Raw genomic sequence first — 14,541 nt, 5'->3', positions numbered from 1 at the left:
AGTTCACGAGGCCTTGAAAGCCGTGGTCCCAGAACAACATCAAGGCGACATTTCAAGACTCGAACATGCACTCAATGAACTTCAAATCCGTCTTCCGACTACCGCTCATCTAGCTGGTCTCATCTTATCTACCCTCTCCTCAGCGGTATTGATAGTAACGGTAACAGCAACGGCAGGCGGATGGTATCGACTCGTCCGGTCCAAAATGCGGGCATATCCACAACAACCCAACACCGACACCCCTCTTGCAACCGAGAAAAGCAGCATCCACAAATCCGCCTCATGCACGAAGCAGACCGACAGTCCAGCTCCAAAGCCCATGCCCGCAAAAGCTCATCCAAAGAAAACCAGGCCATCGACCGACCGACGACCGAGAAACCCCTTCTCCGTGCCTGACCCCTTTTTCCGGTATTGTACAACCCAAAGAAAATAAACCAGATAAGAAGGGCAGAACTGCACAAGCAAAGTCGCAAAACAATGAGACCACAGAGGGGCGTGGCGACACCTCTCCCTCTCCTTGTGGCGCGAGGAACTGACCCACGTCCCTTGCGTCCAGTTGTTCCTCCTTGCAGAAATCAATTGATGTCTCCCACACTGCGTTTGCAAATGTGTGGCCTCGAAGAAGTGAAGAAATGCTCAAGATTGCATCTTAAGAGCTCTGCGCCTCCAGTGTTGAGTTAGAAGTAGAAGAGAGAAAAAAAAAAAAAAAAAAAAAAAAAAACCGACGTGGAAGAGGTTGAGGAGAAAGTGGAGCGTATCAACAATCGGAATGGATGAACAGGGACAGGCACGTGGCCAATCCGCTACCGGGAGCGACTCATGCCTGCTGATGCAAGACTTGTCGACTCTGGTCCCGTTCGTCCAAGCAAGGTTTCCGAGCGAGAAGGATTTGGCTTTGCCAAGCCAAACGAAAGCAAACATGATGCGGGAATAACACAACTCCTCCATGCCCAACGCCATTACTCCAGTACAAAGTCAAAGTCTTGTCCTTGCACGCCCTGCCAAAATCGTTGACCTGGCGGACGAGGACCATAGAGACCCCCAAAAGTGGTGCCAAAGATCTTTCTCTCGCATCACGTTTCCATGCTCTTGCTTGTCATGGACCGCTTCTCTTTTGAAAGTCCAGATGGAGTCGAACTTCCGGATCCGCTCCCTCGACTGAGAAGTCCAGTGCTTGTTCTAGGGTTGTCGAAGCTCGTCCGTTTCCTCCCGCTCCCGTCATCTTCGACCTCATCCGAGTCGTCGGCAAGTTCACCGAGTCCGAAGGTGCCTTGGCCACCCTCCAGATCGATATCTCTCTGCTGGAAGCCGCGCATCAATCCTTCTCTGTCACCGAGGCTGTGTCTGCTTGAAAATGCGCTGTCTCCGGAGCGGCGGGATTGCATTGAGCGCCGAGTTTGATAGTTTGCTATGCCGTCGGTCGGCACGGCGTCGTCGAATTTGTGTGCCAGGTGCGACGTGCCTTCGGGATCGCCACGAGACAGGTTGAGCAGGTACACGCCGCTAAAGATCACCAGAAATCCGCAAATGAGGGAGATTGTGTTCACCGCCGATGTGGTGTTGAAGCCGCGGAAGAGGATGGACGAAGCAATGAGCGTAAAGGTCGTAAACGTTACGTAGTAGAGAGGATTGACACTGGGCCCATTAGCCAAAACGAACCATCTGTGGTAATGCATTGGAACCGTACATGTTTGTGGAGAACTGGCTCAGAGCCTTGTTGAAGTAATTCATTTGCGTCAGGACGCAAACGACGACGACAATGGCGAAGACGTAAGTGCTTGGATGTGAGAATTGATTGTTACCAGCCAGGGTGAGCTTCAAAGCAATGCCGAAAGCCTTGACGGCCATGACTGAAAGCGATCCGACGGTCGAGCAGATTGAAAGGTATATCAATGGGTTTTGACGGCCGTACTTTGGTGCGATCTTGTAAATCATCGAGATTGAGAAGACGGTCACAATGAGGCAGTAGAGCAGGAAGCCTAGAGGAGGGTCAGAAAAATCCCACAAATTGCCCCGCGACAGATTGGGGGGGGAACTCTACCTGGCTGGATCGCAAAGTGGAGAATTTCATCAACCGTCTGAACCTCTTTGTCCGGTGGAGCATGGAGAACGATGATGACAGATCCGATCAGACAAGTTGCGCAACCGATCTTTCCCAGGGTCCCAAGTATTTCCCCAAGAAAGTATACGCCGAGCACAGAGCTAATTCACGAATTAGCGTCATGTCCCGAAACTCTCCTGTCTTCGCACTCACCCAATGAGCACAGAGAGAGCACCCAGAGGAGTCACCAGAATGGCTGGAGCAAAAGCGTATGCGGCGAAATTTGCGATTTCGCCAATAACCACTGCGCAATATCAGCCAAAGCCCGTTGCGATCGAACAGCTTTCTTGCGCACTAGTTATGATGCCTCCCCACCATATTGAAGACCGGAGATAGGCGAAACCACTTCCGTCAAAGCCATGCCGCTCCCCGGCTTGGTTCAATCCCTTTGCAAACGGTCAGCTTGTGTCGAACAGGGAATGAGGTTGCAGAGTATATCGAGAGGTCGGTGGTCGTGGCGCGACGAACCTTCTTGGTGAGGACAAAACTCGTGCCTGAGCCCAAAATTAGTCCAAAAGTCGTCTGCGGGAAATGGCGAGCTTGCAAAGGGAGGCTCACCAATTGCCAATGACGAAGATATGGCCAGCATCAGCCCGACATATCTGAGATACAAGAGTCAGCACAGAGGTCGACCTCCTTGGCTCGCATTGCGGGAGCTAGAGCAGGGCCCCGAGGGCGAGGCCAGGGACGGTGCTCGGGTGAGGTAGGGCGACTCGGCGTACTTGTCTTCTACCATGGTGTCTAGGACGGCGAAGCAGTCCTTGACGGGCGGCAAAATTGTAGAACTCTCCTTTGACAGCAGAAGAAGAGCTGCGCAGCAGACGGTATGCGGGTCAGAGAGGCGAGGTTGTAGTGATCGCCGCGGCCGGTGCGCAAATGGTCTCGGGCGGGATGTATCCGGCGTTGGGACCAGCAAGCGGGTTCGTCGAGGCAGAGGAGGGAAAGGGGCGGGGGGGTGGTGAGGACGGTCGTGAGAGGAAGAGACAGAGAAAGCAGAGAGCGGGTAATGGAGGAAGAAGTGTAGCGGCGCGCGCGGCTGGAGAGCGAGCGAGACTGGATGGAGAGAGCGGACCTGTCCAGTGCTTGGAGTTGCGTAGGTGGTCCAAGTGTCGAGTTGACTGTGTGCCCGGGCGTGCCTGGGCTGGGCTGAGCTCTGGGTCCGGCTGCCAACTGTGGATGCAAGGCCAGAGTGGGAACGAGCGGAATGAGGCCGTGTGTCTTTGTATCGTGTTGTCGTGTCGTGTCGTGTCGTGTCGAGTCGAGTCGTGTCGAGTCCTTGTCAGGAGGCGTCGCGGGCGTTACATAAGGAAGACAGCATTATTCAAGCTCTATGTCTCTTTTTGCTATTTTGGTCCCGCCTGTCACAGGTGGACTGGCGTTGCGTGGCCTGGCCTGGCCTGGCCTGCCCTGTCCTGTCCTGTCCGAGAGGCGAAACGCGCCAGGCCTGCCACTCTGCCGGCCCTCCAGTCTGCTCATCTCTGCCAACCTCCGCCTGTGACGCGTACATTTATCGCCTCAACCTCCAGCCGTCTCCGTCCTCCTTCCGCTACGAATGGCTAGAATACTACACAACTGAGCTGCTCCTGCAAACCGCCTTCTTTCCGTTTTCCTTTCATCCCTCATCACCCTGGGTATATCTAGGCTTTCCATCCGCAGCCTTGCAACGCCCGACCCAGTGCCCTTCCCCTGTCATGACCCAAGAAAGAGGAAAAAAGAAAATCAGAAAAAAAGAGTGCAATCAGACTCCCCACATAGATTGTCAACGCCCTTGGCACATCGCTTGTGAACATGCACAGCTGCAAAAGCCACGCCTTGGACCGCAAGGCTGGACAGAAAGCGCTGTGCTGAGGCTAACGGGGGCTTCGGGTCGGGCCGGGTTAGTCAACTTCATGTCGAGCTCGCACTTACTGCTTCATTGCTTGCATCGTTAGTTCCCAGCTACTGTGTCGTTTCCTGTGTCTTTGGAGAATCCGAGGTCATCGCCATCCAATCGGTCGCCTTTCGTCGAGTGCTCAAGCCGCGGCTTTGCTTCGGCTTCGTTCGCATTGCTGGGGCATGGCCTTTCAGCCGCAAGTCCTGCAGGGCTAGCTGTCTTCAAATTACGTGTACACGGGGCTAGGGTTCTTTTGTTTGGACGCGTGTTTGGACTGAAAGAAGCGCCAGCGTCGGAATTGGGGGGGTTTGGGGGAGGGGGAGGGGGTCCATGGAAAAAACACGAGCTTTCGTGGCTGTGCAGTCCTCATCCCGGGCTTTTCGACAGGGCGATCATCCGGATTTGACTTTCTTGAGAGCTGCGCAACCGTTAGCTTGCTGATCCAATCAAACCCGGCGAACATGGCTTACCTTGGTCGTTGTCAGCAGTATCCTCGCCATGATCAAACTCCTCCCACGTTCTTTTGAAGCTGGACGGAGATGCAGCGACACCTTCAGCTGTCGAGGCCTCTTCGTCCGACTGGCGCGAGAGTTCCTCGTCATCGTAGTCAATGGTGTCGTCGTCAACTCCACCGGCAATCGGTCTTGCTGGGTGGTCTTGATCATCGGCAGTCCGCTGCACCTCGGCCCCAAGCTCTGCAAGTGTTGCATCCTCGTTGTTCTCCGCTGTCTGATGGGCGTAGGCGTCATCGGACTCATCGCCGTGAGAATAGGGTCCATCACGATGATTTGCGTCAGAATTTTTTTCCTCTGCAGTCTGTTCGTGGGCATCCTCATTCTCGACGACCACGTACTCGACTACTTCGTCGTCGGCAAAGGCTGCCTCGTTGGAATTGCTGCCTTTCTCTTGGACCTGGGTCCTGTCGGCCTGATCATCATGGCGGAAGGCTTGTGAATCCTGTTCGTTGTACCTATCGTGCTCGTTGTCGCTAGGTAGATCAAAATGTTCCTCCTGATCGTTGAAGTCGGTTTCGTGCTGTTGGTTAGGATCATCTCCGGCGTACTCATACTCTTGGCCGACAAATCCGCTCTCGTCGAAGCCCTGAGCACCATCTTCGTGCTCCTCCTTCTCCTCACCAGCGTATCCTTCTTCCTCTACGTGAGGCTCGTGCTCTTGAGCATTTCCATACTCTTCACGTCCATGGCCATCTTGCCCTGCTGGATTGGCGCGTTCTTCATCGTCAAACTCTTGAGCGTCATTGGTCCCGGCAAAGGATTCGGATTCTGTTTGGACGTGTTGAGCCACGGACTCTGCCCCGTGGATGGTTGCCAAAGTGCCACCCTCCATGGTTGCGGGTGTGTTGTCGCCCCGAATGGTCGATGAGCCGTGCGACTCGCCATCGTCACCTTTTTGTACATCGTCAAAATCACTCTGTCCGTTGTGCGGTGCCGTCGAGAAATCTCCAGTGGCATACTCTTCCGCATCAGCTCCAGCATAAGCTGTGTTTTCATCCTCAGAGTCATACTCAGGAAGGTCCTCAGCATAAGACTCTTCTCCGGCCTCGCAAGAACCATCCGGGTCGTGGAGTCCATCAGTAGGGAACTTTTCTCCGGGGTTTGCATCTGCCGAGCTGGGTCCCGCTCCGGCATTGGCACTTTGAGAAGAGTTGGGCACAGATTCTTGTTCCTGGTTCACGTTGCTTTCGGGATCATCGCCGCATTCACGAGTAGGACTTCCATGGGCCGAGACGTTTTCTACGCCTTTGGTACCGGGTGCTTGGCCGCTTCCCTCTGTGTTATTTTTCGGTTCCGGCTGGTGGTGACTTGGAGAATCGGAGTAGGGCTCCTCCTCGGCGGTGTAATCAGGAATGGGCAGCTGCGACAGTCCCTTCCCATCAGAAACGGCTTTCATGATAAATTCCAAACGAGCAGAAAACTTGGTCCTCGTGCTCAAAGCCACATAGAGCGGCCCGGGAGCCTCAACGCCATCGTTCCTATGCAGCTGAATGTAAGCATCAAGGACCTGGGCAAAGGTGCAGTGGGCAGCATCAAGAGATTCCTGGCAAGATGTTAGCATGAGGTGTCGATAAGGGATCGGTTGTGTCGCTTACCTCACTGACGCGAAGGCCGAGCTCGGCGACGTCAATTTCCAGCTCGTCTTCTTGCTGCACGGTGTCACCAAGAACCTGCCTACACGCTTCGAGAAGAGCTCGGATGCTTCCGTGGGCGAGCTCTTCATCCTGAAGGAAGTAATAGCTTCCAGACGTGTCACCATCGTTAGGAGGAAAAAGAGATATCTCGTCCTCGTTGTAGACGACGACGACGGGATGCAGAGAGTGTGTGGACATGCTTTGCTGCTCTCCCACATTCTGCTTTTCATGAGACAAGTTCACAGCATTGTCAGAACTCTCTGCCGTGGTTTCGTCTTTGTCCGTTCCACGAGATGGCTCAGGCACCGGCACACAGTCGACGTTCTCGACGGGCGGAACCAGATCCTGATCACTGTGCTTTTCACCAACTTCATGATTGCTAGGTGTGTCTTCGGGTGCGTTTGCGTCTGTTCCAGAATGATGCTCACTGGTATGGCTCTCCCGAGATTCTCCCACAGGTGATTTGTCCTCCGACTCTACTGAGGGATTGGTGGGAATGTCGGAGCTTTTCACGTCTCTGTCAGTCTGCTCGCGGAAGTTATCTTCAGATGTGTCTTGGTCTTGTGGGCCTGCCTCTTGGTGAAGAAGAGACTCGACCTGATGCGAAACAGCGTTATTCTCTGCGGCTTGATGGAATGAAGCATCACCCGTCTCCGGAGCGTCAACGATTTGATTGTTTCCAGGTTCGATGTGGGTGGTGGGCGGTGCGATTTCCGAATGTTGTATTGGAATTTCATCTTCTTCCTTTGGCTCAATGTTGACGTTGTCATCGTAGTCGATAAAGTCGTCAACTTGATCTCCGTCTCGGACTTCGGTGTCGGTAGTTTCGTGCGGGGCCTCTTTCACTTCAAAATCCACGTAGCCAACCTCGCTGGCGTCTGTCAGATGTTCATCGGGGACAGAAAAGTTGTCCTGCATCATGCCGTCCTCATCTTCTTGACCGTCACCGTCGAGCATAATGTCGTCTTTGTTCTCGTGTTCCGAACGGTCGTCTACCATATAGTCGTCCTCTTCTCGGATGGGCTCCACACTTATATCAATATCGATGTCGATATCGTCGGCGGTCCGCTCGTAGTCGGAAATTTCCATGTCTTCTTCTGGCGCTGTGACCTGCAAGCCAGGGAGGGTTTGGTTGGCAGCCATGGCCATGACGGTGAATTGGGGGCTTGCGATGTGGCTATCGCACAGCCTGGGCTGACGGTGAGATGAGTGCGATGCCCTCAGTGGCGAGCTGCGGATCAGTAAGAGGAAGCACGCGGGGTGGGCGGGTAAGCTCTGGCTTGGTCGGTCGCCCGGGGGGGGCTACGAGACTTGTCCAAAGTCAATCGAAGGATAAGGAGAGGGAAGAGATGTAGAGCGAGAGGCCTTCTGCGGGAAGCCAGCAATGAGGCCGGGCGCGTCGTGACAAACGAACAGGCAACGGGAGGTGTGGCGGGCAGGTTGGGTGGAACGCAGAGGTGAAGACGACGCGACGGGAGAAGCCACAGGCAGGCGCACCGTGATTTTAGTTTCGGTAAGGAAAAAATTAGGTCAGCGAATTTTAGAGGGCCTGAATGCTCGGGCCACAATCCGTGCCAGGCGGTGGGCAACGACTTCGGTTCCTTGGCTGCGGGCTCCGACGGGCTGCCAACTGCCCCGGCCAAGAAGCCAGGTGTTGAGCATCGTGGGAACCTTTCACAGCGCCAACACAACCGCCATACCTCCAGCGTCCTGATCCATTCGGCTTCACCAAAGCCTTGCGCTCCGCTCGTTCAAAATGGTGGGCAAAACTTGGCCCTCCATTTGCCCTCGCGCCAGCTAACTCGTCCGTCCCCTAGGTCGTCCTAGCTGCCTCCATATGCACTCGAGGCGGCAAAGCCGTGCTCTCGCGACAGTTCCGTGAGATGCAGCGCTCGCGAATTGAAGCTCTTCTCGCATCTTTCCCCAAGCTCGCCGATTCCGGAACTCAGCACACGACCGTTGAGCAGGACAACGTTCGCTACGTCTACCAGCCCCTTGACGAGCTGTACATGGTTCTGATCACGAACCGCCAATCGAACATCCTTCAAGACATCGACTCGCTGCACTTGTTTGCCCAGGTCGTCTCCAGCATTTGCAAGAGTCTAGACGAGCGCGAGATTCTTCGCAATGCCTTTGAGCTCCTCAGCGCGTTTGACGAGCTCGTCACCCTGGGCTATCGCGAGAACCTCACATTGAGTCAGATCAAGACGTTCCTGGACATGGAGTCTCACGAAGAGAGAATCCAGGAGATCATCGCACGCAACAAGGAATTGGAAGCTAGCGAAGAGCGTAAGAGGAAGGCCAAGCAGCTCGAGATGCAACGCAAGGAAATGTCCCGCAGTGGTCGCGCCGGCGCAGTCCCCCGAACGCCCTCCTACCCTACGTACACGCCACCTGTCCAATCCCCCGTTCCTGATACCTACGATAGCTACTATGCGGCCAAGAACGAGAACAAGAAGACGATGCCGGTCCGAGGGAAGGGAATGCAGCTGGGCAAGAAGTCCAAGACCACGAACATGTTCGATGCTGTCCGCGCGGACCTCGGCCCGGAGCCAGAAGCGCCTTTGGTTTCCAGTACTCCGACGCCTGCAGCGGCATCAACGCCCGCCGCTCGCGCTTCTGCCTCGGCGGACCGCGATAGTATCCACGTCACCATCTCCGAGACTATCAACGCCCGCTTGAGTAGGGAGGGCTCACTCGAACACTTTGAGGCCAAGGGTGAACTGCAACTCCGTATCTTTGATTCGGCTTTGACGCAGGTTAGACTCGATCTGGACCTTGGCAACACCCGCGGGGCCCAACTCAACTCGCACCCCAAGGTCGACAAGCCTTCATTTAGGAACAACAAGATCATTCAGTTGGCAGATACCTCAAAGGGATTCCCGGTCAACATGGGCGTCGGCGTCGTAAAGTGGCGGCATGTCGCGAAGCCGGCGGAGATCGACGATCCCCCAATCACCTTTACTGTTTGGGTCAGCGAGGCGGGAGACAGTACCTACAGCGTGACTGTGGAGTACGAGCTGACAGGCGGTGATTCTCTCAAGGACGTGACTGTCACTATACCCTACAGCACGAGCGAGCCGTCTGTGTCAAGCTTTGATGCTGTCTACGAGGTCTCTGGGGACAGTCTGGAATGGAACATTGGCACGGTAGATGCTGCCAACCCGAACGGAAGCTTTGAATTTGAGGCTCAAGCGGAGAGCGATGCCGAGTTCTTCCCAATGAGGGTGCGCTTTGCCAAGACAAAGCCTTTTGTGGAGGTCGACGTAAGTGTGATCTTTTCGGTCAGTGAATTCGCATCTAACTGGGCTGGTCTAGGTTTCCAACGTCACTCTGCTCAACGAGAACCAAGACATTTCCTTTTCGAAAGAGGTGAAATCGATCGCCGAAGTATATGACATTATTTGATGAATGGCGTCGAAATGGGGTTCAAAACGCTTCAGCGACGGGGTGTAGCAGCGCGAAATGATGGACGAAAATAGCCACGTAGACTCTTGAGCCATGTGACAGGTATCGGCTAAGGGGTGGATTGTTGTTGAAGCATGGATCAGCGTGACCGAAGAAGTCAATAAGCCGAAGAAGCTCAATCTTAAACCGTAGAATGTTCCGATTGCCGTATATTCAACCACACATCTGGTCGTGAGCCTCGCACGGCACATACAAACTGTTAATGAAGCAGATCGGATGGGGGCTGCCGGAAAGTGAAGGTCCTAGGCGTGGTCGCAGAATTCCCTGTGCCACGTGCCTGCCATGTGCGGACGCGATTTGAAGGGACGCGCCTGTTTCCGCGCGAAAGCCGACGACGAAATGGATTGATCAATTCTCTCCATTGCTCTGCCTTGCGCCCACCACACGTCTCACTGCATGCCGACAGCCCACCATGGAGCCCGCAGAGGCGCCATCGCTGATGCTGCAGGCCGAAAAGGCGCTTCAGCAACCCATCTACCCTCACCTGTTTTCCTACTGTCCGACCATGGATCTTGTTGCTGTCGTCGCCAAGGACCAAAACATCGATGTCTATCGACTCAACGGTCAGCGAGCTTTCGGTCTCAAGCGTAAGATGGGAGGCGTCGTCGAGTCGATATGCTGGAAATTTAATGGTAACCAAAGACCTTCTTCCTCGACCCAAGCATGGTCGTAATCATGTGACGTGCATTCGATTCTGTGCGCTAACATTGCTCTCCTACCCAGGTCAGCACCTTGCCGTTGCCTGGGACGATGGATCTATAGATATTGTCTCGTCTGAGACTGGGAAAACCGTCAAGCAAGTCCACCGAGAGGCTTCGTCCGCATCCTTGGGCGATGAAACTTCCGCCTCAAAGGTTTCATGTCTTGGCTGGGGTGTCAATTTTATTGACGTGGATTCTGTCAAAGACCGCACCGGCTCTGCCAAAGCCACATCCAACGGCCACGACTCGACGTCAAGCAATCTGTTTGGTATTACTGACGAATGGGCTGAAAGACAAGACGAGGTCACGTTAGACGACTTTCTCGAGCGCCAGCCAGACCTGCAAAAACTAGGAATCGCACCAGACCTTCCTGACCAAATTGCGTTGATTGACGTCCAAGATGTACTTCCAAAACTTCCCGTCATCCCCGCGCCGCCGGCAAACCCAATGCAAATGATGTCGAGAGCAAGCTCCTCGGACGCTTTTAGCTCGCAGCAGTCAATCGATGCAATTTTCCATTCTCAGCATCTGAGGGACCATAATTCTGTTGATGTGCTTCTGGTTGGATGCGAAGATGGATCCATCAGTCCCACCATCTACGACTCCCTCGAGATCGGCGCCATGCGGCTTCCCGGAGACTGGTCTTTGTCAAACAAGCTCCCACTCCTCACTGCTTCGCATCCATATTCTTGCAGCCATCTGTCACTCATGGAAGTCAAAGGCAAGCAACCGCAGCATGTCAGATTGGTACTGGTCCCATTGACACTCCGTTTCATACCCTCGACCGGAATATACCTGCACCTAATCGCTTCAAAAACGGCACAGCTTCAGAGTCTGTTGTTGTATCTTCGAGCCTGCCTGAAGACCATCATATCTTATTTTCGTCACGCTCGAGATCTCCCATCAAGGTTCATGTTGAATGTTGATGAGACTTTGGCATCAAAGGGAGAGCCTGATTTGGTACAAAGCCTCTATCACCTCGCAGCCACCGGTCATTGCCCCAAAACCATCAAAGAGTGGTTGACTGATGAGTTGACAGAAAGCGTAAGGCCAGCTCAATAGCAAACAGATGGATCAAGCTAACATGGCATGGTGCTCAGGGTCACAAACGATGGGATCAAGCTGCAACTCAGGGGTACACCAAAGTTTTGGAAATGACCCACGAGAATTTGCTTCCCGCTCTTGATCGCTGCAGCATTGTCGTCAGCATGCTTCGTGGACTGGCGCGGTACACTGGGTCCTGCTCAATTATCAATGTGCCCCCTGAAGACCTCACTGAGATTTTGGAGACCGTTCGGTCCCTTCGGCTCTTGGGCCACAACATCCTAATATACGCCGGAGAAGAGCGTCGCCAGTTCCTCGCGTTCTCGAAATGGTTGCGTCACGAAATCGATACCCAGGCCGCGGAGCCATCACCTCAGGCAAGTGAAGAAGCTGAGAAGGACGTCGGCATTGACTTTGCCCAACTGCTGGCGTATATCCCCAAGACCTTGAAAGAGAGTAAGCTTGCGCCTTTCTTGAGGCGTCAACAAGATCTGGGCACCTTCAAGCTCGAGGTGGTGGAGTACGAAAACGTGAAGAACAACATGCAATCCCTGAAAATGGGTCGGCCGGTTCAAGAAGGTAGCTTGTGCACTTGGTCAGTGACACAGCTCTTAAAAGACCAATGCGACAAGTTATTTGCGCAAATAACGACATGGCAGGCCGCCAACTGCGGGTTGAGTTGTGGTCTTATCCTCGAAGCAGAAGAAACATCAGATGCCCGAGACATGCGGATAGTTCACGAGGTCTGTCCATTTTTCCGTCCAAAGAGCCCCACGCTGACACCAGACAGAGACTCGAAGAATCTTCCAACCTGACAACTTATGTTGCCATTGTTCCTTCTGGAAATAAGAGTCAAGGTAAATGAGTTCTGCTTCAAGCTGCAAGACTATATTTAACCACTCGATAGTCCGTCTCCATCGTGTTGTTCATGCCGACAAATTCGAGAGCATAGAGAATGACGTCCGCTCTATGCAAGCCAACACCGTACAGTTTTCTGGTGCCACGATCAAAGACGTCAAGTTCGCCGACGACTCGTCACTGTTACTGCTCCTGCGAAATGACACTACCTCATATCTCCTGTTTCTGCCCTACTCGGTCTTTTCACGCGACTTTGCGCCAACGGCGCAGTTCACAACAGCAACTTTTGCGCAAGAGACATCAGCATATGCGCTGCCAGGTGGATCCGCCATACCCCTCGAGAACAGGGATTCCTGGCAGTTTGAAGCGGCCAACACCGACCACTGGAGCCGCTACGTCAAACATGTCTTTCTAGCCGGCGACCACTTTGTTCCGCTTCGGCTTGAAGTTAATGGCCGCAAGGATAGGCGCATCGTGTGCGTTTTGGGCGAGGACTTGAGGCACTACAAGATTTTCGACTTGGACTACGGTGCCCAGCGCGATGGAGACGGCGAGGGCGAAACGACGATTGACACAATCATGAGTGGCTGAAAGATGGCGAGGATTACGGCGAGAAGATCTTGCTTGTTGCTTTTGCTTTGGTGCATAGCATGGCGTCTGTCTGGAGGCGTGCATGAGGAGCGACATGCATTCCCTGCAGCGAGGGGGATAGCTAAGGCTAGAGTGGCTTTTTTTACGGCTACCAAGCTCGGGCTGGTGTGTGGTGTGAGAATACCCAAAATCAAGGATACTAAAAGCGACTTGACCGGATGCACATGCGACATGCAAAGGACTGAGCTCAATGCCCCCAGCTGGCCTGTCACGGAACACAATAGATGGATTTGACAAGCAGACTGTCGGCGTTGGGGGATCAAGCGTTGCTTGACCCTTGTACCTGCCTTGCCCTGGCGCTGATCACCTCGCATCCTTGCGCCACTAAGGTATTCGCTTCATCGCGTCTACATCATCCAACAAACTTATCACCACTTCTCCCTAACCCACCCATGTCTGAGATACCTGGCCTAATCGATACAGAAGAGAACTATAACTCTGCTTCCGACGAGGAGTTCAATCCCGAAACGGTCGTCGCGGCAGAGGAGTCATCCAGCTCCGATTCCGACGATGAGTCCAATGCCCGCGCGACCAAACGAAAGACCAAGACCAAGCGAAAGCGGAACGCGCCCGATGGCGACGAACTTGATTCTGGAGATGAGGCAACGATAACTGCGGCGCGAAAGAAGCGGCGGGCTGGCAAGAAGGAGGCCTCCGGAGAAGATGAAGACCTGCACCTCAGCGATGCAGACGGTGGAGAAGGCGGTCTTGTAAAGACGAGGGCACAAAGGAGGAACGAGTGAGTGTTCCATCGACTCAAAATATCCGAAGAGCAATATCTCACAAAGCTGCGCGTTGCAGGCATAAGGAACGACGGCCTCTAGCAGGCGTCGAGGGAGCAACTGCAGACATTGATGCAATCTGGTCAAAACTCGCCTCAGAACCCGTCGCAAAGCCTCCCGAACCATCACCGCCTGGTCCCCCTGCAAATGGCGACCTCCAACAGCCGCTTGGGACAACCGTCCCCGCAACGGCGCCCGAAGACGAAGAGACAATCACCATCAAGCGGACCTACGACTTTGCTGGAGACCGTATAACAGAGGAGCGGCAGGTGCCGAAGAACTCGGCCGAAGCGAGGCTGTATCTTGCGCAACAAGAAGCGCAAAGCCAACAGCAGAATCAACAGTTGAACGAAAGAGAACCTTCGCCCGGAAGTAGTGATTCGGCCACTCCTCCTCCAGACGGTTCGCCCGTGGCCGCATCCGACGCTGCCAAACCCAAAATACGCCGTCCTCTGCGCCGGCCATCGCGATTTGATCCGAACCCTGCCGGAGAAGTCAAAGGCCTGCCACCCGACAAACAACTCACATGGGCGAACCGGCGCAGGCTGCTTGACCCGACCCTGGCAGCCCTGTCCCCTATTCCTCTTGCGTCGGCAGACAAGAGAGATGGCACGACACCAGCGGAAGGTGCAGCAGTGGCAGGCGGCCGGCGGCTTGACAAGGCACAGAAGCTCAACACGGTTGATAAGAGCAGATTGGATTGGGCTGGGTACGTGGATCGCGAGGGCATTGCGGATGAGTTGGACGAATACGGGCGCGCGAAGGAGGGTTACCTGGGTCGGATGGACTTTTTGAACCGGGTTGACGAAAGGAGGGACGCCGATAGAAGGGCAGCTAAGATGAAGGGCGTCGGTGCCTGATTGAGAAGGGACGGGGAGCGGTTTGCAAGACAGATTTTATGTTGTGGCATGAAT

General features: G+C 54.2%; 6 protein-coding genes across 6 annotated transcripts; 4 read left to right on the top strand and 2 right to left on the bottom strand.

The window, feature by feature from the left end:
- Positions 1 to 1,073: 1,073 nt before the first annotated feature.
- IWZ02DRAFT_468687 (magnesium transporter NIPA-domain-containing protein) lies at positions 1,074 to 2,837 on the bottom strand (the record flags this gene model as incomplete). Its single annotated transcript, XM_066768646.1, has 8 exons — positions 1,074 to 1,635; positions 1,688 to 1,979; positions 2,042 to 2,202; positions 2,255 to 2,345; positions 2,397 to 2,487; positions 2,570 to 2,595; positions 2,660 to 2,703; positions 2,824 to 2,837. The coding sequence occupies 8 exons, from the start codon at positions 2,835 to 2,837 to the stop codon at positions 1,074 to 1,076; spliced, it is 1,281 nt and encodes a 426-aa protein (XP_066624791.1).
- On the top strand, positions 2,666 to 4,032 carry IWZ02DRAFT_215209 (uncharacterized protein). The gene has a single exon (XM_066762737.1). It carries the CDS (start codon positions 2,978 to 2,980, stop codon positions 3,659 to 3,661), a length of 684 nt encoding a protein of 227 aa, XP_066624790.1. The 5' UTR covers positions 2,666 to 2,977; the 3' UTR covers positions 3,662 to 4,032.
- On the bottom strand, positions 4,033 to 6,175 carry IWZ02DRAFT_215210 (uncharacterized protein). Its single transcript, XM_066762738.1, has one exon. It carries the CDS (start codon positions 6,048 to 6,050, stop codon positions 4,404 to 4,406), a length of 1,647 nt encoding a protein of 548 aa, XP_066624789.1. The 5' UTR covers positions 6,051 to 6,175; the 3' UTR covers positions 4,033 to 4,403.
- A 1,545-nt stretch (positions 6,176 to 7,720) lies between these two features.
- On the top strand, positions 7,721 to 9,744 carry IWZ02DRAFT_447312 (uncharacterized protein). Its single transcript, XM_066767277.1, has 3 exons — positions 7,721 to 7,882; positions 7,941 to 9,389; positions 9,442 to 9,744. Exons 1-3 carry the CDS (start codon positions 7,880 to 7,882, stop codon positions 9,529 to 9,531), a joined length of 1,542 nt encoding a protein of 513 aa, XP_066624788.1. The 5' UTR covers positions 7,721 to 7,879; the 3' UTR covers positions 9,532 to 9,744.
- Positions 9,745 to 13,008, top strand: IWZ02DRAFT_447310 (anaphase-promoting complex, cyclosome, subunit 4-domain-containing protein). The gene is made up of 5 exons (XM_066767276.1): positions 9,745 to 10,223; positions 10,315 to 11,336; positions 11,393 to 12,079; positions 12,127 to 12,193; positions 12,244 to 13,008. Exons 1-5 carry the CDS (start codon positions 10,004 to 10,006, stop codon positions 12,783 to 12,785), a joined length of 2,538 nt encoding a protein of 845 aa, XP_066624787.1. The 5' UTR covers positions 9,745 to 10,003; the 3' UTR covers positions 12,786 to 13,008.
- A 229-nt stretch (positions 13,009 to 13,237) lies between these two features.
- On the top strand, positions 13,238 to 14,487 carry IWZ02DRAFT_373752 (bucentaur or craniofacial development-domain-containing protein; the record flags this gene model as incomplete). Its single annotated transcript, XM_066764720.1, has 3 exons — positions 13,238 to 13,584; positions 13,647 to 13,925; positions 13,983 to 14,487. The coding sequence occupies 3 exons, from the start codon at positions 13,238 to 13,240 to the stop codon at positions 14,485 to 14,487; spliced, it is 1,131 nt and encodes a 376-aa protein (XP_066624786.1).
- Between the last annotated feature and the right edge of the window lie 54 nt (positions 14,488 to 14,541).

This window comes from Phyllosticta citriasiana, assembly GCF_038021145.1.
Source record: "Phyllosticta citriasiana strain CBS 120426 chromosome Unknown IWZ02scaffold_4, whole genome shotgun sequence".
Taxonomy (NCBI): domain Eukaryota; kingdom Fungi; phylum Ascomycota; class Dothideomycetes; order Botryosphaeriales; family Phyllostictaceae; genus Phyllosticta; species Phyllosticta citriasiana.
This window is presented reverse-complemented; position numbering and strand designations above follow the sequence as displayed.